Source organism: Aspergillus ochraceoroseus (genome assembly GCF_002846915.1).
Source record: "Aspergillus ochraceoroseus IBT 24754 chromosome Unknown P175scaffold_10, whole genome shotgun sequence".
NCBI lineage: Eukaryota > Fungi > Ascomycota > Eurotiomycetes > Eurotiales > Aspergillaceae > Aspergillus > Aspergillus ochraceoroseus.
The window spans coordinates 682532-707753 of NW_024468485.1; the positions used below are offsets into that span (position 1 = coordinate 682532).

The 25222-nt window shown below is 48.9% G+C and overlaps 11 protein-coding genes across 11 annotated transcripts; 5 read left to right on the plus strand and 6 right to left on the minus strand.

Annotated features, from left to right (window-relative positions):
• Positions 1-251: 251 nt before the first annotated feature.
• On the plus strand, positions 252-2681 carry P175DRAFT_0466847 (sugar transporter-like protein; the record flags this gene model as incomplete). Its single annotated transcript, XM_040894923.1, has 10 exons — positions 252-336; positions 404-603; positions 670-968; positions 1073-1343; positions 1418-1433; positions 1500-1577; positions 1633-1749; positions 1819-1957; positions 2044-2173; positions 2252-2681. 10 exons carry the CDS (start codon positions 252-254, stop codon positions 2426-2428), a joined length of 1512 nt encoding a protein of 503 aa, XP_040749013.1. The 3' UTR covers positions 2429-2681.
• Positions 2682-3350: 669 nt separating this feature from the next.
• Positions 3351-4957, minus strand: P175DRAFT_099536 (uncharacterized protein). Its single transcript, XM_040901146.1, has one exon. The coding sequence runs from the start codon at positions 4495-4497 to the stop codon at positions 3358-3360; it is 1140 nt and encodes a 379-aa protein (XP_040749014.1). The 5' UTR covers positions 4498-4957; the 3' UTR covers positions 3351-3357.
• Positions 4935-5279, plus strand: P175DRAFT_0535962 (uncharacterized protein; the record flags this gene model as incomplete). Its single annotated transcript, XM_040900275.1, has 1 exon — positions 4935-5279. The coding sequence occupies one exon, from the start codon at positions 4935-4937 to the stop codon at positions 5277-5279; it is 345 nt and encodes a 114-aa protein (XP_040749015.1).
• Positions 5280-5695: 416 nt separating this feature from the next.
• glfB (UDP-galactofuranose transporter) lies at positions 5696-7869 on the minus strand. Its single transcript, XM_040897978.1, has 7 exons — positions 7836-7869; positions 7448-7756; positions 7315-7382; positions 7238-7243; positions 6964-7181; positions 6502-6909; positions 5696-6443 (listed from the first exon to the last, which is right to left on the minus strand). Exons 2-7 carry the CDS (start codon positions 7579-7581, stop codon positions 6075-6077), a joined length of 1203 nt encoding a protein of 400 aa, XP_040749016.1. The 5' UTR covers positions 7582-7756; positions 7836-7869; the 3' UTR covers positions 5696-6074.
• On the minus strand, positions 7712-8485 carry P175DRAFT_099531 (uncharacterized protein). Its single transcript, XM_040901145.1, has one exon. It carries the CDS (start codon positions 8316-8318, stop codon positions 7842-7844), a length of 477 nt encoding a protein of 158 aa, XP_040749017.1. The 5' UTR covers positions 8319-8485; the 3' UTR covers positions 7712-7841.
• Positions 8486-11290: 2805 nt separating this feature from the next.
• Positions 11291-13222, plus strand: P175DRAFT_0445841 (protoporphyrinogen/coproporphyrinogen oxidase; the record flags this gene model as incomplete). The annotated part of the gene is made up of 6 exons (XM_040894307.1): positions 11291-11373; positions 11446-11515; positions 11573-11653; positions 11731-12081; positions 12149-12574; positions 12635-13222. The coding sequence occupies 6 exons, from the start codon at positions 11291-11293 to the stop codon at positions 13220-13222; spliced, it is 1599 nt and encodes a 532-aa protein (XP_040749018.1).
• Positions 13223-15052: 1830 nt separating this feature from the next.
• On the minus strand, positions 15053-16068 carry P175DRAFT_099637 (uncharacterized protein). Its single transcript, XM_040901148.1, has 4 exons — positions 15811-16068; positions 15611-15748; positions 15383-15544; positions 15053-15332 (listed from the first exon to the last, which is right to left on the minus strand). Exons 1-4 carry the CDS (start codon positions 15976-15978, stop codon positions 15228-15230), a joined length of 573 nt encoding a protein of 190 aa, XP_040749019.1. The 5' UTR covers positions 15979-16068; the 3' UTR covers positions 15053-15227.
• P175DRAFT_099636 (uncharacterized protein) lies at positions 16069-17173 on the minus strand. The gene has a single exon (XM_040901147.1). It carries the CDS (start codon positions 16972-16974, stop codon positions 16159-16161), a length of 816 nt encoding a protein of 271 aa, XP_040749020.1. The 5' UTR covers positions 16975-17173; the 3' UTR covers positions 16069-16158.
• An 871-nt stretch (positions 17174-18044) lies between these two features.
• Positions 18045-20552, plus strand: P175DRAFT_0535967 (PDPK1 family serine/threonine-protein kinase; the record flags this gene model as incomplete). The annotated part of the gene is made up of 2 exons (XM_040900276.1): positions 18045-20141; positions 20208-20552. 2 exons carry the CDS (start codon positions 18045-18047, stop codon positions 20550-20552), a joined length of 2442 nt encoding a protein of 813 aa, XP_040749021.1.
• A 917-nt stretch (positions 20553-21469) lies between these two features.
• Positions 21470-23671, minus strand: P175DRAFT_0519245 (Zn(II)2Cys6 transcription factor; the record flags this gene model as incomplete). Its single annotated transcript, XM_040899091.1, is given in 5 exon segments — positions 21470-22495; positions 22579-22680; positions 22700-23114; positions 23179-23583; positions 23638-23671. 5 exon segments carry the CDS (start codon positions 23669-23671, stop codon positions 21601-21603), a joined length of 1851 nt encoding a protein of 616 aa, XP_040749022.1. The 3' UTR covers positions 21470-21600.
• Positions 23672-24628: 957 nt separating this feature from the next.
• On the plus strand, positions 24629-25159 carry P175DRAFT_0535969 (uncharacterized protein; the record flags this gene model as incomplete). The annotated part of the gene is made up of 1 exon (XM_040900277.1): positions 24629-25159. A coding segment is annotated over one exon (531 nt), but the record flags the coding sequence as incomplete, so codon positions are not given.
• Positions 25160-25222: the final 63 nt, after the last annotated feature.

Consider the following 25222-nt stretch of genomic DNA (forward strand, 5'->3'; position numbering starts at 1 on the left):
CTGAGGTTTCTGTATCGGAGAACCATTAATAGAGGAAAGGGGGTCCAGGTTTCCCATAGTTAAATTGCTGGATGTTGTTGCATGTTCACTTTCTTTTGTTTCCTGCTTGGTATTGAGTGTTGTGAAGTAGGGGAATTGGCATATATATATATATATAATATATATATATATATACATATATACACGCTCGTTGGGTTGGATTTACGACTGGTTGGCTGTTCTCTTCAGACAAAGAAAGAAAGAAAGAGAACATGGTCAAGATGGATGTATACGGCCGAGGGCTGAGCCTTCGTCTGGCTATCATGTTCACTTGCCAAATAGCTTTCGTCCTGTTCGGTGCGACGACTCGATATCCCCCGGTTCGAGGTACGCTTGCTGACTTGCACTTCGACCTGTGATCTAGGGTACAACCAGGGCGTGTTTGCGGGCATCATTGGGAATGGAGACTTTCTCCGCGTCGTCGATGACCCCAGCTCTGCCGTTCTGGGGATGATCGTAGGCATATACAACCTTGGTTGCTTGACCGGAACGGTTGTGGCCTTTTTAACGAGTGAAAACCTCGGGTTTCGAAAGTCGATATGGCTTGCCATGGCTTTACTGACGGTTGGTTCTGATTGTTTCCCCCTCACCATCACTTAATACGATGACACCGCTAATGCTTCCAGGTAGGCTGGGGCGATCCCACAAACCTGCTCGTTTTCAAGGACCCAAATGCTGGTGTCGCGATATATCGGCGGCATTGGCACGGGCATCATGACCTCCACAGTGCCCGTGTACCAATCTGAGCTATGCGAGGCTCGGAACCGAGGAATGTATGTGTGCAGCCAGCCTCTGGCCGTGGGGGTTGGCATTGTGATAGCCTATTGGCTTGACTATGGAATGAGCTTTGCCGCGGGATCGATCGACTGGAGACTCCCCATTGCCTGCCAGATGATTTTGATTGTCATTGTGGCCATTCTTGTGCTTGGGTAAGTTCTGGCTCCGGCATGTGTGCTAGTTCTGATATGGACTTGGGGGGGGGAAATCGGCTAACAGGGAGAAAAAAAAAAAAAAAAAAAAAAAAAAAAAACAGACTGCCAGAAAGCCCCCGATGGTTGTGCCGCAAGGGTTGTGCCGAAGAGGCCGTGCAGGTACTCTGTGACTTTTACGACCGGTCCTCCGATGACCCCAAGGTTGTCAATGAAGCCGAGGGCATTTTCAGAGCTATCGAGCTGGATAACATCCGAGGAGAGTACCAATGGTCCCAGTTGTTCAAGAAGGATGAGCTTCAAACTGGTCGACGCGTGCTTCTCGCGTATGGGTTGCAATTCATGAACCAAATGGGAGGGATTAACATCATTGTCGTAAGTCAGCCCCTTGTTCGAGACAATCTGTTCAAGCCCACTAACGATGACGATGATGATGCCCGTGGCTATAGTCGTATGTTACAACAGGTAAACAAGCCACTTGAACTCTGCAACGGCCTGGCTGGACCCTTGACTTACCGAATGCATCTCTAGTCTTGGAGGTCAATGTAGGCCTCGACAAGAAAACCAGCCTGCTCCTTGGTGGAGTGATCCAGATCATGTTTGTCATCGGTAAGACTGGACCACTGTTTCCCACGCCCATGCCTCCTCTCACGATCTCGCGTAGGATCGTTTTACCCGACCTTCTACTCCGATCGACTGGGCCGCAAGAAGCCAATGATGTGGGGATCCTTCGGGCTGTTCATTTGCATGTTGATGATCTCCATTCTTCTTTCATTTAAAGGTTAGTAGTCGCCCCTTGTTCCTTTGGGGGGGGAGGGGCATAGATACTCACTCGACGGACGGACTTTAGGAACGCCTCAGCAATCAGTGGCCGGATGTGCCTCTGTGGCGTTTTTCTTCCTTTTTATGCTCATCTTCGGAGCTTCAATCAACTGCATTCCATGGGTTTATGGACCGGAGCTTCTGCCCATGCATGTGCGGTCAAAAGGGTGAGTAGAAAGAAGTCCAACATTCCACCCCTTGCTGCAACACTACGTTATCTACCAGAAAGAACCAAAAACTAACCCTTCCAAAGCAATGCAATCGGAATCTCCGCAAACTGGCTATGGAATTTCTTCGTGGCCATGATTGGCCCAACCATGATCCATGAACTAGAATGGAAGGGATACCTGATATTCATGTGTTTGAATCTGATATTTATTCCGGTATGTCTCTCTCTCTCTCTCTCAATAAATACATAAATAAAAAAAAACCACAAACTAACATATTTCTTTCCATGCAAGATCATCTACTTTTATTATCCGGAAACAGCCAATCTCAGCCTCGAGGAGATCGATTGCCTCTTTATGGGGAAAGCTCACGACACTGACAATGACAAGGATCACGACCAGCACCAGGAGTCTCCGACGGATACGGATGTGAAGAGTGCAAAATGGGAGGAAGTTGGTTTTCCTATTTAATTATACTACACACTCACTACACTACATTTTTATGTAGTTTACTGTGAGAGACTGTAGTGGTGGTGTATGAGATGGTTGGAAACTCAGACAAGAGAGAGAGAGAAAGAGAGAGAGAGAGAGAGAGAGAGTTGGATTGCACAAGCTACAGATGCAAGATTAGCAATATCGTTGAAGAGGAAGAGGAGCAAGAGGAAGAGAAAGGTAGTAGGGCAATCCCATAGTTAGATAGATACTCTTAATGTTTACTGTTTACTGGACTAGACCTGCTTCCTTTCGTCCCTGAATTAAGGAATAGATAGGTATATCCTACCTACCTCAGTCAAAAATGGTGACGGACTTAACGCGACTTTACTGGGAAAGAAATTCAGAACAATTCCATGACTTTTTTTTTTTTTTCATCTCATCTTCATCTGTCTATCTTGTTTTTTGTTCTTTTTTTTTTGCTTGTTCTGCTTGGAAAGGCGCCATATGGCAGAAGAGATGAAGTACTGACAAATACGAATAAGAAACAAGGCAGGGGGAAGCGAAATAAAAAGGCCCGCCAATAGTGTACAAACCCGGTGGAATCACCATACGCCAGAAACCAAAAACTAGAAACCCACAATCATGAGAGAAAAAAAAAGCAAAAAGAAGAAGAAGAAAAAAAAAAAGAAAATAGAAAGAAAGAAGAAAAAGAAAGTAAGCAAAGACAAGGAAAGAAAAAGAAAAAGAAATCCACAAACATGTTGTCGACCTCTTCGAATTACGAAAGCTGGGAATATCAGCAGAAACATCAAAGTAAGATCAGATCACAAAAAGACGACGAAGAGAGGCGGTTCGGAGGCGACGTATCGGGTCGTCGAGCTTTTGGCGCATTTTATTCTGTTGTTGTTTTTCTTCTTCTTTTCTTTTCTTTCTCGTCGTCGATTTTGGTAAAAATGGAGGGAGGCTCATGCATCGAGGTCCATCACCGTCCCCATTCCTACGCTGTTGTTCAATCCCTGGCCAAATTCGGCACTGGCAGGTTGCGCACAGAGTGTCTGGATCAGGGGGAGCCCGGTTTCGGCTGGGTTGGCCAGAAAAGTTCGATGCTGGCGAGAGTCAGGATTAAGGAGTTTGTCCGACGCATTGAGGATTTCGGTTCCTTCGAAAAGGATTGGGGTTGACTGGAGATTTCGAAGGCAGGCTTCCCAAGATGAGCCCACTAGTTGGCTTTGCGTGAGATCGTCACTGAAGAGGTAGAAAGCGTTCAGGTTTGCAGGACCCATGGCAGTCATTGGCCGGGCAGTCACCAGGTAGGCGTTCAAGGCGCGGTTTTTCATCAGGATTTCGCAATCCACAAGGTAGCGTGAGAATTGTCGGTCAATGTATTTTTTCCAGCCACGGATGGCGGCGGCCAGGTCCGTATCGTCAGTCTGAATGCGTTGCCAGCTGATTCCTAGGAGGCGGGTAGCGTCGTCAACTAGAGGCTGTGCAGGCGCGAGAGGACTGCATCGGGATGCGGCATTGACGGGACGGCAATGGTCATCCTTGTCGATCTGCTGCAGTTGTCGTTCCATGCGGGAAAGCGCGAGATCGTCTAACCCGGGACCGGACGGATCAAGACGCTGGGACTTGCGGCTCGATTCTGAGGCGTGGCGTTGCGACGCGCGAGAGGCCGCGATGGCATTCCCCGCTGCCTCGTCATACCAAGTGCCAGTTTGACTTGCCGCGGAGAGAGCCATTCCCGTACGCGCGTTGCTAAAAACCATGCCGTCGCCGTAGATAGGTTCTTTCCGCGGCACGGGAGCGGGAGTGGTTGCGACTCCGTTGCTGAGAGAGTCTTCAGCGGCAACATCATCACGCGATCTCTTGCGAGAGGGCTTTCCGCCAGTGAAGGGGCTAGGGGTCAAAGCTCCGGAGAAGGAGGTGTTGACGCCAGAGGAGAATGCATTGGGGGGGACCCCATGGGTAGAGAAAGGTCGCGAGGTAGCTCCGGCAGCAACGTCCCGCTTTGGCGGACAAGGGAATTGAAGAAAAGCATGTTCCTGGGGAGGCGAGAGGACCATGGCAGGACCATCACGAAGGGAGCTGAGGAGCATTGGACACATTGTGGGGGACGATGGAGCGTAGGAAGAGCTACGCGGTGGATCCGATCTGTTCAGTTAAGTGAGCTAGATGACAAATAGTTAGAATACCCTATGGATTGCAGAATCCAAGCTGTATGAGTCGTATCGGCGAGGAGAATGACCAGGTAGGTAGGTAGGGAAGCAGGAGAGTAAGGTCACGAGAAGATATTGTGAGAGAAGCAAAGTATGAGGTGAGGTAGAATAGTGAAGGAGGAAAAAAAAAGATGGGGGGAGGGCAGAAAAGCGCGGGGTGGAACTACAGGAGGTTCGGTTGAAGAGAGAGAAAAGTTAAAGAATCAGAGTGCGAGTCAGAGAGAGGAGGAGAGGGAGAAAAAGAGTGAAGAGATGAGAGGCATGTGAGAGGAGAGCGAAGTGAGAATCTCTCGGAGCTGCTGCGGTGGAATTGGATACGCCCTGCGATGCGGAGTGCAGGATTTTGGGTCGTCTTATTACGCAGGCTTACCAGTTGCAGCCCGCTCAATTTACGGTTTCCCCTGCAACGCCCGGCCACTGCATACCGTACCGTACTGTACGGCGTCCAGCCAGATCGACCCAGATCAGCCCGCAAGGAATTGGATACTATTGGTTATCGGAGCATCGCACCGGAACCGATTAGGCAATCTGGCTCCCTGTCTTTTGATTCGCCGTCAGGCTCCTACTGGCAGTCCGCGCGTCGCCCCTTTGCGGATCCCTTCCTCCCGCCACGGTCTCTGCTCATTGGTGTAGCCGAGAAAGACAGACTCCAGACTTTGCTCAGGGCGTGATTCGCCAGCATCGCATCCCGGGCCTCCGCTGCAAGTCAGCGTGGTTGATGCCTGAGGTGTCGACAAAGAAAGACAAGGTGGCTGCTTGATGAGTTGCGACCGTGCAGGGAGAAAGGAAGAAACCCCCAAAGGAAAGAGAAGGAAAAAAAAAAAAAAAAACAAACTCAAATTCTATTTTGGACGAAAGGTGTAACATAAGCTATAGTGACAAAGATGAATAAAGGTAGTATGGAGAATTGCACAAATGGTGGAAGTAATATCTCACACCCGAACCTCGTGCTAGTTTAACATGACAAATGTTCATCGACCCAACCCACAGACAAACACACTGATAAATCCCGTAGGATCAGACACCGTAACCAAGGGTAATAAAAAAAGGAATAGAGAGGGGGGGGGTGGGGGAGGGGGAAGGTGGAAAAAAAAAAAAAAAAAAAAAAAACAGAAAACATCCTTGCCGGAGCGAGGCGGTTGAGCATTTCAGGCCAGGCGGCATTCCCTGCATGTGGCCCTACCTAGACGCACTCGTGGCCCCCTGCTGCCCCAACAGGACGGAAATTATGTGGCAAGTATAAATGGCCGCAGATATTTCATGGACGGCCCAAATATGAAATCGAAAAAAAGGAATGTAAATGCGTACAAACAGGATTGTAATCGTCGAATATTTGGGTGGTTCTCTCCCCCAGTGCCCCTCGACGCAAGCATCCAACATAAGATCCCATTTTCACATGTCCATGAAGTCAGGATACTTACTGGGTACACCCGCCACACAGCTTCATCCTCATGTAGTGCGTCAATTTAAGCGTGACCGGAGGCGGATCCTCCAAGCATGCCCTTCACGTTGGCCACGGAGTCAGGGGCGTAGCTCGGAGCCATGAGGCCAACGAGGAGGAAGAAGCCGAGGAGGACAGCTCCGATGATCACAAAGCGGCGCTGAGAGGGGTGAGTGACGCCATACTCAGCCCAGGCACGGTTGGCCTGACCAGTGTATTCCTTGATCTTGTCGCCACCTAGCTTGTAGTAAACCAGGCCGACCAGAGCGACGGAGTACCCGAAGAACTGGAGGAGGGTGACGGGGGTCTGCCAGATCATCATGGAAGCAGCGACGAGGAGGATATCCTTGAGAACACCGCAGAGGGTCATAACCAGGGAAGAAGTCTTTCCGATCTACAGCCGGATGGTTAGAAAAAGTAGATCTTTGGAAGACGTCGACGACAATACATACCAGGAAGACAACAGAGACATTGAGCAGGAAGGCGACGATAGCGTTAGCCAGCAGGGTCCACACTCCGACGTTGTAGATATGGCCCATGGTGAGGCTGGGAACCTCCAGGAACAAGGCGCAGACACCATTCATAACAGCGCAGACAGGAGCGAAGTAGTAGAGGGAGACGAGAGGGTCCATCTTATACTCGGCCGAGCTGAGCAGACGCTGGACCATGACCAAGCGAGTTGCCTCGAAGATGATACCGCCAATCTGGAAGATGAAACCGATGAAGACGAACTTGATTTCGCCGAAAGAGGCGATGACGACACCAAGCACAATAATACCAACGTTCATCAGGACTTTGAGATTAACCGGAGCCATACCCATTCCCCAGGTAGCGAGGAGAACCGCGACGGGAGTAGTGGCCTGGACAGGTTGTTAGCAAGCACCCGAATTGTCGGCGGATCAACGCTATCGCACCTTGAGCATTTGGATGAACGCAACACTAAGGTACAGGTATGTGACATTGCCGCAAATCAAGCTCAGACTGAAGAAGAGACCGATGGGGACGATAGCACGGAGATAGACGCGGCCGGTCATCTTGACCGTCTTGCGGCCATCCAGCAGGGTGGTAGTGCGGGCAAGAAGCTGGGTCATGAAGGTCGCAAAAGCCAAGTGCCATGTTGTGAGGATAATAGCTGGAATATCATTAGGCTCAGACGTGAATTCAGGGAGACTGGGATAAGCAACGTACGGAAGCCTAGACAGTAAAAATCGCAGTCAGTACTCGGGTTGCGAAACTTGCAGGGGAACGGGCCAAGTTGCACTTACGGAACTGAGCATAATCCAGAATGTGCTTGTTGAACAAGATCACACTAGAACTCAGGGCAATCCAGGTACTGATATTGAGATGCTGTTAGTATCATCGACCCAAGCAGGTCTCCTCCGAGGAATCCAAACTCACGTAACATAAATGGCCGGGTGGAAGGTCGGCTTGGGAGGCTCCGACTTCTCAACAGCAGGGTTGACGGTAGGTAAGGTAGGCTCAGGGCGAGAGACCTCGCCCGAGGTTCTCATCTTCTCTCCTTCCGAGGCCATTGTAAAAGTGCGTGTTTGATCAGATAGAAAGCGTTGAAAATCGAAAGGCCGCGGCCGTAAAAGGCTGCTTTGGTTGAACTGTGCGGAGGCCAGGGGGGAAACGGTATAAAAATAGATGGGGGATCAAAAACGGTAGAAGTACAACAAATCTAGGGTCTAGACGGCGAAACAGAGTCTAACGAGTGTAAGTCCAGAGTTGGTCGACGCGAGAATAAAAGGAGAAAAAGGAAGGGACAAAAAAAGACAGCACGAACAGTTGCTCAGTGGAAGACGGGAGGAGTGGATGAGGAGGAGGAGGGGAGAGAGAGAGAGAGAGAGAGAGAGAGAGACGAAAGATAGTAGCTTATTTGGGGTGAGTGGAAATTTGGAAGAGAAAGAGAAAAGCCAGCAGCAACGAGTGAGACAGCCAGAGTCGAGATTCTGGTCCAAGTCGAAGGAAAGTGGACGCGGCACGGAGAAGTGGGTGGGGATAGTTTTTTAGCAGGAAAAAGTTGGGTTATTGCACAAATAGGACAATAATAATAATAATAATAATAATAATAACAAGAATAACAATAACAACAACAATAATAATAATAAAAGAAAAAAAAAAATAAAAGAAGAGGGAAAACCAAGAGATGGTAAGCTGAGGATGATGAATTGATGATATGCCCTGAGAACGGAAGAACTGAATTTGAAACGTCTCTGGAGGTACCGGAGATGGAGTCCAGGTATACAGGTACTATTGCTGCAAGCATACGTCGTCCTCTCTTTAGTACCACAACTAGCCTGTACGACTACTACCAGGTATCATAAAAATAGATAGAGGTGGTGGGGAGGAACAACCCGGAACCAGAAATATGCCCTAAAGGTACTGGATTCAGTATGAAGTACGGAGTACGGAGGACCAGAATAATAATTAATATATAGATTTTCAACTCCGTGATGCTTGGGGAGGAGGAAGTGGAACTTGGAACTTGACAGGTTGATGTCGGGTGTTTTGGTACAGTACCGTTTCATACTGTTATTTTCCTATCTCTCTACTACTAGTAATAGGAGTACTATAACACTTGTACTCGTATTGTAAAAACAGAACGTGTGCTATCTACATCTCACTCCCAGTTCTTGATCTTTCTACTCCGTATCCCCTTCGTGCTTCGAAGATTTGTCCCAATTTCTCAAATGGACCACTCACCTGGGGCGAGGCAAAATGGCCATCACTTCTCGTGGCGAGCCTGGCGATTCCAATTACCCACCACCGTGCGCAAACCAAGCTCTCGCTCTAGCTCTATCGCCCCTTTTTTTACTCGCTTTTTTTAATAGCATCAGGAGGCTTGGCTCTAGACCCTTTTTTTAAATTGCTTTTTTTTTGGGTCTCTATTGTTATCTAGAATATATTCTAATTTTTTTTTAAAAAAAAAAAAAAATTTTTTACCTGGAAAAGGAAAAGAAGTGTGGGAAAAAAAAAAAAAAGAAAAAAAAAGGTATCATTGCACAACTCTTTTCCCTGAAACAAGACAGGTTGAATCAAATCGTATCAGGTTGAAAAGAATATTCTGCAACCTCAAGCGTTGATCAAAATTAACACCAACTTGTTTGGAACTCCATGCATTACGCAAGCAGGCGACGAGCCAAGTACTCCTAGTGCTTACTTAGCCGCGTTCAGCGGCCACTTGTCCATAGCGTCGCCGCCAAAGTCCCTTGCCGAGTGGAGAATGCAGCGATCTGAGTACCCACGCCATTAATGGTTCTTTGCAATTAAAGATCCTATATGGTATTGACCAGCACCTACGGAGTACCGCTTTATCGTGTTTAGAGTGCTTTACCAGAATACCGCTGAGAAAAGGATTCTCTCCCGAATAGGTATCAACCGGCTCCTACGTACCTACCTGAGGTATGGGAGTATCTTGATATCCCTGAAAACTGTGGGCACCTGAAAGAACCCCGATATTCGAAAGAAAAAAAGGGAAGCTTTTCTCTACGCTCCCTATTGGCTAGAAATTACCCTGATCAGCCCTCGACAGATGAAAATGAAGTCATTCCCAGTTGATGAACGTTATCATTTCAGTTTCGGGAATGAAGATCTCCCCTCCAAGGCTATCTTTCTCTTCTGAGACAGTCAATCAGTGGGATTGTGCTTGGCCTTGTTTTTTTTGTTTCCCCCACATCCAACCCAATCCGTGCTGACGGCGGCGTCGTCCCTGGTCAAGAATCAAAAAACACTGGTGGATTAAATCAGTTCGGGGAGGGGAAGGGGAAGGGGAAGATGATCTCAAGGTATAATGGATATCGATCGACCGTTCCCTTGAGAGGAGGTATACGTAACTGCTCCGTACTCCGGTACAGCTTCATGTGCTTCGTGCAGGGTCTTACTTGCTACTCCATTCTATAGAGGTCCTCCGTAGTTCCGACAGATATTTTCCCTTTTCCCGATAGATCCTCCAAAGGATGATCAGAGAGCAAGATAAATAATACCTAATTCAATAACGTGCCGCAAGCTTCGTTACGCCACCCGTCCACTCTTGTTACACAATTGATGCGGTCAGTTAAAAAAAAAACTACCGAGCAGTGAGAAAGGACAGATCTCCTGGACTCCTCTCTCCTGACTTCTTCCAGACGTTCTTCAAACCCGACGGGGACGGACACCCTTCCGAGACAAATATCTCAATGCCGCTAGCGACACAAGAATATCTGGGGTGGTTGTTGACCGACTCTTACAGAGTACAAAAGCGATCCTCCCAATGCGCGGATCCAGCAATTTCAATACACCAGTCGAGGGCAGCCCCTGGAACATTCCTGGCCTCCAGCCACCATGCTTGCTTGTCAAGCAGTCCCAGCGTGGAGATCCTCTGCATCCAGATAGGATGATAAGCATTCAGGAAAGGGCCAATTGCAATCGGCTACTCGGGAGGATTAACTGAGTGGGTAGACCACGATCTCATCTCGGAAATGACCACCTACACAGTAATCAGTATGGAGTTCAGAGCGCAGAGTTAGAACGGTGTAAGTTTCCAGTAGAGGGAGAGTTTGCGTGTCCAGTGTCCAGATCCAACAAGAAAGCAATGATGGCGCAGATGAACCAGAAACTTCGCAGTCTGGTTGGCTACTTTAAAATGAAGGTAATTAGAGCAAAATATAAAATAATATATCATCCAGATTCCACTATCAAAGACCCATCGAGCACGACTCCAGTCTTCAGAACGTTTAAATTCGGGGGGTCTTTGTTCAGGTTCTTTCCCCCTTTTTTTTTCTTTTTTTTTTCTTTTTTTTTTCTATTTTATTTTTTTGACTTCTCTCCTATCCAGGGCTCGACCGCAAAACCACTTGGGACCTGCTGGGGAGACCGTGCCTGTTTCTGGTAATTTAATTTAATCCAAATAACTTTGTTGTTAGTTAACTAGTGAGTGATTTGTGTGTAGTAATATCAAAACTCCTCGGTAAAATAATTAAATTATTTTATTTATTATTATTTTATCCTGGAATATTTTTTTTATTCTAGGTCTAAACTTGAAACAGAGACTCCCCACAGCAAAGCCCTCCAGCTTCGTCACGTTTTTGTTTTACCGGCCGCCTGCACCTTAAGGTATACATTTCTGCCCACCTTGGCCTCACCGTCTTCCGTCTCTCTCTCTCTCTTCTCTCTCCCGTCCCATCATTCCTCTTTCTTCCCGCCCCCCCCCCCCTCCCTTCTTTTAAACCTCTGCAGTCTCCTGCAGCTTCATTTTCTTCTATGCTTAGCCTCGCCCGCAAGACTCTAAACCGCGTTCCTAGCTTCCAGGATATTCTTCAAGGCAGAATGACCCACCCCGACATGTAAGGAGCTCTCCCGCAACCCCTCCATCTCAGGGGGTTCCTCAGCCCGTACTGACCCATTGCTCGCAACAGCTCAGTCGACGTTCTCGTCATTGGCGCTGGCCCTACTGGTCTGGGTGCCGCGAAGCGTCTGAACCAGATTGTACGTTTCCTCGCTCGATCGCGCAAAGATAACTGACTGATTGACTGGTGCCGGCAGGATGGTCCCTCCTGGCTGCTCGTTGACAGCAACGAGATCCCCGGTGGTCTTGCCTCGACCGATGTCACCCCCGAAGGTTTCGTATGTGAACCCTGCTTAGCTCCTCTTGCCCGTTTTGCGCTGCATCAGACCCCCCCGCCAGCTAACACAATGGCCAGCTTTACGACGTCGGTGGGCACGTTATCTTCTCTCACTACAAGTACTTCGATGACTGCATCGACGAAGCTCTTCCCAAGGACGACGACTGGTACACACACCAACGTATCTCCTATGTCCGTTGCCAGGGCCAATGGGTTCCCTACCCCTTCCAGAACAACATCTCCATGCTGCCCAAGGAGGAGCAGGTTCGCTGTATCGATGGCATGATCGATGCTGCTCTCGAGGCTCGCGTGGCAAACACCAAGCCCAAGGACTTCGACGAGTGGATTGTGCGTATGATGGGAACTGGTATTGCGGATCTCTTCATGCGCCCTTACAACTACAAGGTCTGGGCTGTACCTACCACCAAGGTGAGTCGCCATCGGGAAAGCACATGCCACCTAGATGGTTTCCCATGCTGATTTGTGGGCAATTTAGATGCAATGCGCGTGGCTCGGCGAGCGTGTGGCCGCCCCCAACCTCAAGGCTGTGACGACCAACGTCATTCTTAACAAGACCGCTGGTAACTGGGGTCCTAACGCCACCTTCCGTTTCCCCGCTCGTGACGGTACCGGTGGTATCTGGATTGCTGTTGCCAACACCCTCCCCAAGGAGAAGACCCGCTTCGGTGAGAAGGGCAAGGTTGTCAAGGTCAATCCCAGAAACAAGACTGTCGTCCTGGGCGATGGCACCACCGTTGGTTACAACAAGCTCGTCTCCACCATGGCCGTTGATTTCCTCGCTGAGCAGATCGGCGACCAGGAGTTGATTGGCCTCACCAAGGAGCTTTTCTACTCTTCCACTCATGTTATCGGTGTTGGTATCCGTGGCAGCCGCCCCGAGAGAATCGGCGACAAGTGCTGGGTAAGTTATGCTCTCTCTCTCTCTCTCTCCAGTAACCTTGAATCTGACGTGTTTCCATAGCTCTACTTCCCCGAGGACAACTGCCCCTTCTACCGTGCCACCATCTTCTCCAACTACTCCCCTTACAACCAGCCTGAGGCCTCTAAGAAGCTCCCCACCATGCAGCTCGCCGATGGCTCCAAGCCCAAGAACGCCGATGCTCAGGAGGGCCCTTACTGGTCCATCATGCTGGAGGTTTCTGAGTCTTCCATGAAGCCTGTCAACCACGAGACTCTCCTCGCCGATTGTATCCAGGGTCTCGTCAACACCGAGATGCTCAAGCCTACCGATGAGATTGTCTCCACCTACCACCGCCGCTTCGACCACGGATACCCTACACCATCCCTGGAGCGTGAGGGTGCTCTGACCCAGATCCTGCCCAAGCTGCAGGCGATGGACATCTGGTCCCGTGGTCGCTTCGGTAGCTGGCGCTACGAGGTTGGCAACCAGGACCACTCTTTCATGCTCGGTGTCGAGGCTGTGGACAACATTGTCAACGGCTCTGTCGAGCTGACCCTCAACTACCCTGACTTCGTCAACGGCAGACAGAACACTGAAAGACGTCTGGTTGACGGTGCGCAGGCTTTCGCCAAGAACAAGGCCCAGTAAAAGCCGGGACTTTTTCTCCGAGCCTTGATGGTTTATTATTATTATTATTATTATTATTATTATTATAGAACTATGTCCAAATTCTTTTTTTTTTTTTTTTTTAATATTGAAATGACTCAAGGGGGCAAAAGATTTTAGATCCAAAGATTTACGGACAACGGGAGCCTTTCTTTCTTTTCTTTCTGTCTTCTTTTATGTGACTACCATTTTATTCCAGCTTTGCCTTTTTCTTTTAGCTATTTTCTGAAGCGATCTCTGGGGATGTTTGGCATTTTGCTGGTGTGAATCATTAGCTGATGAAGGCTTCTTTCCCCCCCCCCCTTCTGCTAGAATTTCTACAAATCTATACACTTTCGGTCTTTGTCTGGTTCTGCGTCTCCCCAGGATTGTCAGTGACTTTAGTGATAAGAGTAGTAAATGGTGGCAGTAAAATAGGAATATGATATGATACCATCCAAGGCTCACATTAGTAGTTAGTTAACGATGTTGGATTGCAATGTCATCAGCATAATTATAAACCAGTCTTACACCTATCTCCTACTAGTGAATTGTAATAGTAACACTGCTAGTATATTAAAGGTCATTTTCACTTGTGAAACAGGTAATTATCGGGATTATCAAGTTGGTCTGTTGGTCTGCCAGTTCAGCTGTTCATTTCTTCATACCCAAGTACAAGCTGATCTGCGATAGTTAGTATACTGTATATGTATCTACCTAGGTAGTATGTATAAAGAAAGTCAATTTAAGGTATCATGTTCTGAAAGTAGTGATTCCCCACCAGCATCTTTCCATTGTCTACCTCACTGATACCGATTCTCGCCATCTTTTCATCACACAATCAGTATGGAGTAGTTAGCATTCTGTTCTGACACACCTCACCTAGAATTGTACGGTTGGAAAACCTCCATTGCCCGTGATTATCATCCAGTCGCTGCTGTTGGAAGCACAGACAGTCAATACGGTTCTGGTGTCAGGGAGCGAGTCAAGGAGTCGTGATTTGACACCACACTCCGGAGTACACACGCTTTCTTCGCCCGGGAGTGTGTGCCTACTCGAACACGCATGCTTATCCTAAAGGGGACCCCAAGTAGCGAGACCGGACGATATGTATACTTAGTAACACTTGATTGATGTGCTTTTCACTTCCAATTTACCCCCCCCCCCCCTAACTGCTGTTCTAGTCCTAAACCTACCTCCCAGGATTTTGTTATACTATAATATAAATATCTATATGTAATATGTAATATGTATAATATGTATATACATGCAGGCTTTGTATTATATCACCAAAAACATTATAAAAGGCATTTAGGTATAGCTTCTTTTGCCTACTCTGGATAAAACATATCACTAGAAGACATAACTAGTACATATACTCTATAGAACAATAACAGTATCCTACCTAAGCCCCTCTTAAGGGTCCTAAGAAAGTGTTGTTAAGTAGCCTAATCACGTGGACTTTATAATAAAAACCAGCGCACACTGTGATGAATTCCCTTTCTGTCTTTCTTTCTTTCTTTCCATGCCAGGTTTTTTTTTTCTCTCTTAATCCTCCCTCTATTAGAGGGTACAAGGTTGAGAGAATGGGTGGTGTGTTCTATGCTCCCTCTAAAGCTATGACGATTGGACGAATTCTACGACGATTTGAATATTGAGATACATTCCATGACTGCGGTTACTTCAAACTCGAGAATGAGCGTGGAACTTGGCCTACACTAGTGACGGAGGGACATCTATCTGTCGCTGATGCACGAAGTTGAGTTACCTGCAGACGCAGTTTATTTGATGAGATAGGCATAACCGACCAGTACGGCCTCACCCAGGAGACTAGTGAAAGCGATGTACTCCACACTCGAAACCAATATCCTCGGCTTGGACTTATTCTGGAAACAAAAAGCCCGATATGATAACCGTGCCGCATGTCGATTTTTGTCTGCCATCAAAAAGAAAAGAAAAGATTTCCGTCTTATTTCAGATTCCCCTTATTCAAAGCCAAGGACAGAATCTATAGACCTTGATCGAGTTCCTCCATCAAAGTGTTGACGTAGTTCTGGAAAAGCGCAGCATCCCTCGCAACGGGGTGCACTGGGGGCTGCTCTGGCTGAGGGTCCTTATGATCTGTCATTATGTGATATCATGGGGGAACGGGGAATTATATACCTGTGCCATGGCTGCAGCTACTATGCCTCCTTGCACCGGAGGATTTGCCTCTTGATTCGGATACATGCTGTATGCTTCAGCGGGAGTGACATCTGCATATTGAAGCTGAAGTGGCTGCGAGATATGATACACGTTGTTTCCGTACCCCGTCGCGTAATTTGCCTAGAGCCAAAAGACTCATGCGTGAGATACTCGATCTGAAATATGTCGGCTCAAGGGACGACATACATCTACAACTTGATAACCAGCTATTGCGTCCTGGCCCGGCAAGTATGGTACGGTATTCTGTGCAGGTTGGATTCTCTGCGCGGGGTTGTTTCTGGAGGCTGCCTGGTTGATTCTTCTGACAGCTCTACTTCTAGCGGCCTTCGTTTGTTAGCTTCTCCCTTGTCTCTTGCTGTTATTGCCATAGAAACGACTGTGCTCACTCTTTCAGGCAAGTGTCTAACACGGCGTATGGGTCTCTGAGGGGTTCTGGGAAGGTCAACGTCGGGGGCCGGGCCAGGATTTGCCGACGCCTCAGCTGAGTCCGCCTGGGGAGCTGTGCGAGAAGGCTCCTCGAAGGGGCCCTCGACCTTGCTGTGATCCCTTTTCATAGCTGCCTGCGCAGTCAGCACTTGAAGGTTGTATCGGATACTTGAAATGGAGCTGAGGAAGATTTCGAGGGATCGGATTACTGGAAACGTTGGTGGATAATGCAGTCTAAACCAGGCGATTCGGTTCGTTTCGCGGGAAGACACGACCAGGATGGAGCTCTCTAGAGTGAAAACGATGTGTTACCCATGGTGAACGAGCAGAGTAAGTAATTGTGACTGGGGCGAGTTACCGAATTCCTCTATCTCTTCTCGATGTTGAGGACACCAGCTGAGAAGAACCACGTTTGAGGAAAAGAGATCTTTAAGAGCGGCCCCAAGCGCGATTATTTTAGGCTCAGAGGATGCCGGGGAGAACACGAGAGGTGAAAATGGGTTGTTGAGATGGTTCAACCCCCTCGGCCATTTCTGGTCGCTGGGAGCGAGAACCGGCCGAAGGGCTAGGGCAAGTGAATGATTGAGCTGCCTGCCCGTGCTGACTTCTATGGATTGTCTACGGGAAGCTCGCTCTGGAGATTTCTGCATCGATACCATGTGAGACTCGACAGCGGCCTGGGGGTCATTCTCGGAGCTCGAGGCTAATGGGATTCGAGGAAGGTCATCAGTGGAACGAGAGAGACGCTCATGTTGGGATTGCAAGTTGGAGGCCATAGAACTTGAAGACCTGGTGAGTGCAGGGGAACTGGGATCCATGCCAATGACCGTTCGATGTGTCTGTGTCTCGGGTGCCCTGTCATCATCAGATGTTTCGCAAGGTGAATCTGCACAATCGGACTCGGAGGGAAAATCAGGCAGAGAGCTGTCCGAGTTCGTAAAGATACCATCGTCACCATCGTCATAGCCCTCTTCCCCCTCCTCTCCATCGTGGCTGTCGATGGAATCGTTGTCGTTGTGGAACCACGCCGAAAGCTCTACAGATCTCGAAATGACCCGGCCGAGATGGTAGTAGAGGTCATCTTCCGTCAGGGCGATGGAAGTAGATTGAGGGCGGAGGAGCATGATTATGTAGCTTAGACGACTTGTGCTACTTGGAAATAGATTGGAATTAGAGATTTCTACCGGTTGAGACTCTTTATAGATGGCAGGGCTCCCGATGGAGAAAGTACCATGGAAGTTACCGAAATAGGAAAGTGGATAGAAGTCGCTGGTGGTGATCTTTTTTTTTCCCTCAATTATTGTCCTGGAATAATACCACCACAGCTACAGTATCATGCGTATACAGTTACCGCATCCAAAATTACAGAGATTTCTTTCCAGAGAAATGGATCTCATGAAGGCTGTGGAGAGGCCCAGTCAAGATGTGACGAATGCCTCTGCCTAACTAAGAATAACCACAGAAATCCACCCAGCAGATTCAGACACCATTGGATCCTGGTAGGTAACGAAGAGGTTGAATTTCCAGTTTGGAATAGTAGTAATTCGTAGCTCGTTTCTGATGACGATAATTCCTAGAATACGAAGAGAGAGAGAGAGAGAGACAGATACTAATTATAACCGAAAAAAAAGGGCTGGAGTTTCTCTCTCTTCTTCTCCCTCCGCTTTCTCTTTTCCTTTCCTCCTCTTCTTCTTCTTCCCTCCTTCTTCACTCTCTGTCTGGACTTCATCTCTCCTTCATTCGCTTTGACTCTTTCGTTCTCTTTTCTTTTCATCACCATCATCCTCGTCATCATCTTTGCCTTCCCCCCCCTGTCCTGAACTGGATCATGCATTGTCCGCTTCATCTCCGACCGCCGCCATAGTCCGTCGGCCTCTCCCCCCCCTCCTCCTACCCCCCCCTGTCCTGTCCTGTCCTGTCTTGTCTGGTCCTGTCAATCAATCCTGGAGGCGTAGTATTTTCCGTCCTCCCTTCCTTTCTCTATCGTCTTGCCGTCTCTACCTTCTCCGTGTATTGTCTCGAGTCAACGTCGCGTCGTGGCCTGACTTGTACCTGAAACGATATCTGTTCCGTTGCTCCCTCGCCCACACTCTCCTCCCCGTTCCTTGTCTCCCTCCCCTTGTTATCCCAGTTCAGCCCCTGAGCTGGTTCTCTGAACCCTTATTCTTGAAAGGCTCCCTTGTTCGCACCCATCATGGATGGGGACCTCAGTCTTTCCCAGTCGTTGGGTGGTCTGCGTATAGCGAACCCAGATGATGCGTCACTACATTCGTCCGAGGATGCCACGACTCCCGCGGCGAGTGCTGCTCCTACACCCTCGGTCGTACCGGATTCGAAATACGAACATACAGTCTCCGACTTACCACCGAGTAGTTCGGTATCGCCATTCACTCCCGCAGACGATCGCGACTCCGTCTACCCGTCGTATCGCCCTGATGTACAGCCGCAACCTACCTCGCATTATACCTCCCCCTTTACGTCTCAACCGCAACATCCGGCCCCATCGACTTCCTCGCGCCCCGTATCGGCCTTATTTGCAAATGGCGCTGCCTCAGCAGCCGCTGTTCGAGAAGGATCATATCGCATCCGAACGGATTCCGCCGCCTCGTCTGCCTCCGAAAGCATAGCACGCACCGAGCGTGGCGGTTCCGCAGCACTCCAGGCTGGCGTTCCAATCCGTGATAATAGCCACAGTGATCGCTCTTATAAAACAGCGCAGATCCCACCTGCAAATGGGGTGGCGGTAATGCGTCAACCATCTAGAGCGCGCGCCGCGGCTCCTCCGCAGCTTTCCGGAGCCCCGTATGGAATGGAAAACGGCCCGATGACAAGTAGTGAAGAATGGCAGGACCGTGGCGCTGCCGTTGCAGTTAGACAGGAGATTGATGCGAATGGGAAGCCGGTCGCGCGATACATCAAGAAAGGGGTCCGGGATTTCTCCTTTGGTCACACCCTCGGTGAAGGCTCTTATAGTACCGTCGTACTTGGCACAGACCGACAAACGCTCAAAGAATACGCAATTAAGATCCTCGATAAACGTCACATTATCAAGGAGAAAAAGGTAAAGTATGTAAATATTGAAAAGGACACACTTAATCGGCTCACCGACCACCCCGGGATTGTTCGGCTGTATTATACCTTCCAGGATGAGCGCTCGCTCTACTTCGTCCTGGATCTTTGCAAAGGGGGCGAGCTCCTCGGGGTCCTGAAGCGAATGACCACCTTTGATGAGGAGTGCACGAGGTTTTACGGTGCTCAGATATTGGATACCATTGACTACATGCACAAATGTGGAGTGATCCATCGTGATCTCAAACCGGAGAATGTTCTCCTGGATAGCCAGATGTATGTTAAAATTACCGACTTTGGCACCGCGAAGATCCTCAAGAGTCAACCATCGAATTCAAACCAAGGCGGAATCCCGTCGCTGGATGCCGATATGCCCGAGGAAGAAAGGGCCAGCTCCTTTGTGGGTACCGCAGAGTATGTCAGCCCCGAACTATTAACGGACAAGAATGCGTGCAAAGCGAGTGATCTTTGGGCGTTTGGCTGCATAATTTATCAGCTTATAGCTGGTCGACCGCCATTCAAAGCCGGGAACGAGTACCAAACGTTCCAAAAGATCGTGGCGCTCGACTACGAGTTCCCTGTTGGCTTTCCTAGTATCGCCCGTGACCTCGTTGAGCGCCTGCTCGTTCTTGATCCGGCCCGTCGCCTTCCTATCGAACATATCAAGAACCACGAATTCTTTCATGGAGTATCCTGGGGCGCAGAGTTGTGGAAGCAAAAGGCACCGCGCCTGAAAGCTTACTCCCCGCCGCCTCGGGAACCCATCAAACTCAACGGTGGTTCTAGTGGGGAGAGCTTTCCTCCGAGCATTAGTACCGCACCATCAAACAACGCTTCTTCTCGAGTGGTGCCTAGGCTGGTCACTGAAGTGCCCGCACCCAGCCAACTTGATATTGAGTGGTCCCCTGTTCTGACAAAAACCAACGAACGAATCCTGAAAATGGGCAACCTGGTCGTTGTGTCCTCCCCGCCCCCTCACAGTCCCGTGTCCAAGAATGGAAGTGAATATGAAGCACCCAAAAAATTCTCGCGGTTCTTTGGGGGTAGTACGACTAAAAAGCGGCAGCGGTTAGTCATGGTCACTTCTTCTGGGCGCATCATCATGGCTGCTGCTGGGGGAGACGAAAAGAAGGCGAAACTGGAGATTTCTCTGCTTGCTCCAGGGACACATTACCGCAGTTCCACGGATGCAAAAGGGTCGTCGTGTTGGATTGTGGATACGGTATGATATTGCTCTCCTTCCCTCTTAACCTCTTGCGCTAACAATAGATTATTAAAAAAAAAAAAGCGTGACAAACATTTTGTCTTTGAAGACCCGAAACCCTCTTCGAACAACCTGGGTGCAACTGCTTTATCAGCGCAGGAATGGCTGGATACTTTAGATAGAGCACGGGAGATGGCACTGGCCCTTCAAAGCAGTGGGCCATATTCGGCTGACGAGGCATTCCGTGACATTTCGTCTGGATTATCGAGCCACGCCAATACTCTCGACCAAAGCTCAGACACTGTACACGACGGATCCTCCGGACGAGCTACTTTGGTTAAACACCATGCGAACGATTCCGATTCTATCAAGGGAAAGAAGCGTTTTAGTAGACGGCATTCAAAGAACGGCCTGGCTGCAGTGTTTTAAACAGCCATTCGCCAACAGACATCCTATTATCCCCCAACTTCTACTTGATCTCATCTTCTCTTCTTCTTTACCATCATCTTCTCTTCTTCTTCTTCTTCTTTTTTTTTTTTTTTCCAGCGGGATATTCACTGCGCAGGACCGCAATGTTTCAACTTTCATCAATTTATTTGGAATATATTCTATTCCCCATTTGTTGTCTGCCTGATTGCTTTCCTGATATCATCTCGCGTGTGTGTAAAAGGGGGTTTGTCCCCCCTAACACAATATACAATATTTCCTTTTGTTTCTCAGATTCCCAGCTAGTCTCAAATATTGCCTTGGATTGATTACTTTTTTTTTTTTTTTTTTGATATCGGTGGGGCACGAGTCGATCAATGTTTCCTTTGTCTGTTTGCATTTGGAAGAATTTCCTTTGTGATGCGATTTAGTCTTCAGCCCTAGTTTTGCATCTTGCAATCATGAGCGATTTCTCTTCTCTTCTCTTCTTCTTCTTCGTCTTTTTTTTTTTTTTTTGGTTGAGATTGTTGCATTTAGATGGGAAGGAGTATACATATATCCCTCATCTGACCAATTTGGCTTTTGCTTTACTCTTCTTCATCCCTACTACTGTTTCCCCCTCTATCCCAGATATATAAGTCTTTTTGCTCTCCATCTTTATTTAAATATGATAAGAGGCTCCGCTCTTGATTATATCTTGTATTATCTTTACCTTTACTTTAGCTAGTGCCAGCCACTGAAAAAAGAATGTTTGCCAACCTGTTGTAGGACTAGCAGCGATGATGATTTGAGGCCTTCTCTCTCTCTCTCTCTTTATATCAGTATGGATGGGTGTGCTTTTGACATATCCTGTTGTATTTTTAAGAAATATAGAAGGTAGGAATGGAATGAGTTTGGGTGAAGTTATTAAATTTGCATTGGTCATGTCTACATTAAGGGGGTATTAGAATATCACCGGACAAATGGTGCTATACATCCATCCATATATATATATAGATTATTATATATATAATAAAAGTTTGTGTGCCAGAACAACAAAAGTGGATATCAATTAGATAAAAAGCCAATCAACCTGGGAGTCATCCAGTTCCTGTATCCAGTCAAAGTCATCATCATCATCATCATCATCATCATTATTGTCGTCGTCGTTAAAATTATCATTATGAAGGCTGAGACGCGTCGCCGTGGAGGCAGTCGAGAAGCAACTCGCAGTGGCATTGTCCGGGCCGCTGATGTCACGGTCCGGCGGATCCACGGGGAACTTGGATCCCCCCCCGCGTCTCAGGTCGCGCTTGCGCCACATCAGAGTTAGGACCCAGGCGGCGTTGCGGATGTTGACGCTGGTGATGAGGAAGTAGAGGGTGCGGAGGGATTCAAGGAGGAAAGGGCGTTGGGCGGGGTCTCTACATTCGGCACCGGCGATGAAGGAGGGCCAGATGAGGCATTTGAAGTGAGGGTCGGAGACGGGGATCAGAGAGATCTGGTGGATCAGGAGGGCGGCGACCTCGGCATGGTCTGGGGGCAGACCAAGGGTCGTGGAGATGGTGGAGCCGGGACGGGGGCGGGAGAGGACCCGGGTAGCGTAGAGGTAGACGGAAGCTTTGTAGATGGTGGCGAGGGCGATCCGCATGGAGAGGTCGGGGAGGTAAAGGTAGCTCTGGAGCGATTCGGCCCAGGCAACGGGGTCAAAGGCTTGAATGTGCAGGGTGATTTTGTCGGGACATTGGAGTGGATTTGAGCCTTCGGGGACATGTGGGGAGGAGTTGGCATCCGGTTCGAGATCAAAGAAGGCATGGACCAAGAGGATAGCTTCAAGCAGGTAGGCGGGACACCCTACCCATGACGTTTCTTCGAGACGTTTTAGAACCGGCAAGCCCATTGCGGAAGAGTAAAACGGCTTCGAGAGCGAACCGGGTCGAGCCAGCGTAGAGCCCATTAGTTGGATTCTGGAGAAGAATATGAGTAAAAAAAAAAAAAAAAAAAAAAAATTCCATAAATCGGGGCGGCAACTGAGGAGAGAGAAACATACAGAAGACATCCATCAGTAGCAAAATCGTCCACCCAGTTCATCATTCTTCGTGCCTGGCTTGTCGGGTCGTGTTCGCGATTCTGGATGATTTTTTTTGGCCCCCTCCAGATGGAATTTCCACGCTGCATGCCCGGATTCGATGGCGTCCATAAGGGCAAAGACCATAATTGCCGCCAGTGTCATGTTGTCATTTCGCATGACGGGATCGCAAATATCCTGCGATAGCTGATGGAGCGCACGTTGCTTGAGACCGAGGAAATGTTCATATGATCTTGTTGATGGGCGTCGGACCAGGGAGCTAATCTCAGTTGGTGGAGCCTCTTCGGGAGGTGAGGGTATTCCACTGGTCGATAACCTGTCCGCGGACCACGGCATGGGGGAAAACTCCCCGTTTACGAGGATAGCATGGTGAAGGGCTCCCGTGGCGGCGAGGGAGTAAGAGATGACAGGCGAATCACTGACTAAGGGGATAAGATCTCGGAACGGATTCCTCACGTCTGAGTATAAAGCGAGATACCTTGTGACGTTGTGATTGACTGCCAAAGGAAAAAAAGAGTTAGATAAGATAATTGCACCAGGCAAGACCCATCAGCAACATACAATGATCAATATAAAACCTGGACATGCGACTGCAGTCCTTGAACAGCGGATCCGTCAGGACCCAAGGTATCGGAACACGATTCACAGCCACAGGAGCCCCTTGGTGGCGATCGGCGCATTCCGCTTCTGTCTCCACCTGTGGTGGTGGTGGGAGACTCGATGGATGCAGAAGTTCCGCATTCTCGGGAAAGTTGGCGGAAGTGGACAAATTATCCTGTGTCTCGGTATCCTTCTGAACGTCGTCGAAACTGAGACCTATCATCTTGCCCCGACTGGCGACCCCCCCTTTGACCCAAACGAGAGGTTTCTGATACCCCAGACATTCTTTCCCCGCACCCCGACACTTCCGACACGTGGGGAGTGCATTGTCGCAGATGATGCGGCGGCGACGGCAGGTATAGCAACCTTTTGGTCATGGCGTTGGATTAGGATAGGACAACCGAGCGAAAACGTCTCGACCAGAGTATCCGAGCATGACACCACCACTCCCCATCCTGGGGCGAGAGCAGGGAAGTGAGAGGAGAGCGGAGATGGAGGGAGGTTAGTAGATAGAAAGAATACAGATAAGCACAGTCAGGAGAGGGGGGGAAACCCCAATGAAACCCCAATGCAAAGAAAGCCAAAGTGAGGAAGAATTGAGGAAAAGCGACTATAATCATGAGCCCGCGGAGAGACGAAATTGGCGATCCCCCTTTGGGGAAAAGCAAAAGCCTCCGGGGGAAAAGCGGTGTATTTCTATTGGATTGTATACATTTTCGTCTTCTCTGCATCCCTCTTTCTGGGTGAAATACGGAGTACCTTAGGGAGGTAGGATCCACGATGATGAAATATCCGAAATCCCCTGGAAGCGTGGCGTAGTGGCAGATGGTTTTCACCGCCTTCCAAAGGAGGACTAGTGGGTCAGCTGTCCCCATTGGTCACGTGTTGATTGTTGATAAGGAACTCTTTTTATCGCGGGATATTACAATACAATACAGTACAATACAATACAATACAATACACATTCTCACTGTACCCAGTACATGCCGAAAACAAGCCCAAAGCATACCTATATCCCGTGATTCTTGTCTCTCAACCACAACAAATCATCTTCAGATCAATAAATCCTCCAGAGTCCGCCACAACTCAAGCCATGATCACATCTCCTAGACCCTGCATCCTTTGGGTGTGTATGTGTTTGTGTGTGTATTTGTTTCACCTTCCCAACCTTCCCTGATAATGTCTTGCTGCCGACTTTGCGAATATTTTCCGTATTTACTGTGACTAACCTTTCTTATAGTTCTGGTCTGTCGCTTTTGTGGATTTGTCCCCTCCGCTCCCTATTCCTCTGTTATCTCCCCTCGCTGGTGGAGGCCCTCTGTTTCCAGATCTCTCTCCCTGTGTGTGTTGCGCGGTCGAATGACGCACACAACACACTCTTTGGTGTTTGGCCACCGCACACTCTCTTACCATGCCAACCAAGTCGCCCATTTCCGTTCTACCTTCAGAAATGGTCTCTCAAGCCCAAGTCCTCGATCGCTCTATGCCCGCGCAAGGCGCTCCCTCGACAGTATCGCGTCACTCCCAGACCAGTCGGCGACACCGTTCTAGTCGCTCTCATCATGGTGGACCAGTCCACCAGCCTCAGAATGATTTCCCCATTTTCACACATACTGGCGATGTCGAGATCGTGATTCGCGCCGGCGGTCGGGAAAATCGATATCTCCTACACCGGCTTATCCTCACACAATGCTCGGGGTTCTTTGAGGCTAGCACTCGGGAAGAGTGGCCACAACAACCTCTCTCCAGTCGGCCCTCTAACAATCTGGATTCAACTGCTTTGTCGAGGATCAGTGGGGATACTTCATCACTTTCCAATGGATCAACTCTGGCTCAATCCGAGGTCGGTGCCGCTCAATCTTCGTCCGAGAAGAAACGGTGGCGATACGAGTTGGACTGGGAAAACAAAGCAGAGGATGAAGAGCCAATTCTGGTGCAAAAGGTTGGTATTCCCCCCCCCCCCCCCCCCCCAGACCATGGCTTACACAATTGTTGGGGCATTCTA

Bases quoted from the DNA above. Each gene is read 5' to 3' on its own strand.
- P175DRAFT_099536 (XM_040901146.1), bottom strand. From the start codon at position 4,497: ATGTGTCCAATGCTCCTCAGCTCCCTTCGTGATGGTCCTGCCATGGTC.
- P175DRAFT_099636 (XM_040901147.1), bottom strand. From the start codon at position 16,974: ATGCTCCTCCGCCCTCAATCTACTTCCATCGCCCTGACGGAAGATGAC.
- P175DRAFT_099531 (XM_040901145.1), bottom strand. From the start codon at position 8,318: ATGCTTGCAGCAATAGTACCTGTATACCTGGACTCCATCTCCGGTACC.
- glfB (XM_040897978.1), bottom strand. From the start codon at position 7,581: ATGGCCTCGGAAGGAGAGAAGATGAGAACCTCGGGCGAGGTCTCTCGC. The intron at 7,383-7,447 runs GTGAGTTTGGAT...TCTCAATATCAG, and splicing joins CACCCGGCCATTTATGTTAC to TACCTGGATTGCCCTGAGTT. The intron at 6,910-6,963 runs GTGCGATAGCGT...CAACCTGTCCAG, and splicing joins CGTTCATCCAAATGCTCAAG to GCCACTACTCCCGTCGCGGT.
- P175DRAFT_099637 (XM_040901148.1), bottom strand. From the start codon at position 15,978: ATGAAAAGGGATCACAGCAAGGTCGAGGGCCCCTTCGAGGAGCCTTCT. The intron at 15,749-15,810 runs GTGAGCACAGTC...TAACAAACGAAG, and splicing joins TTAGACACTTGCCTGAAAGA to GCCGCTAGAAGTAGAGCTGT. The intron at 15,333-15,382 runs GTATATAATTCC...ACAGATCATAAG, and splicing joins TAGCTGCAGCCATGGCACAG to GACCCTCAGCCAGAGCAGCC.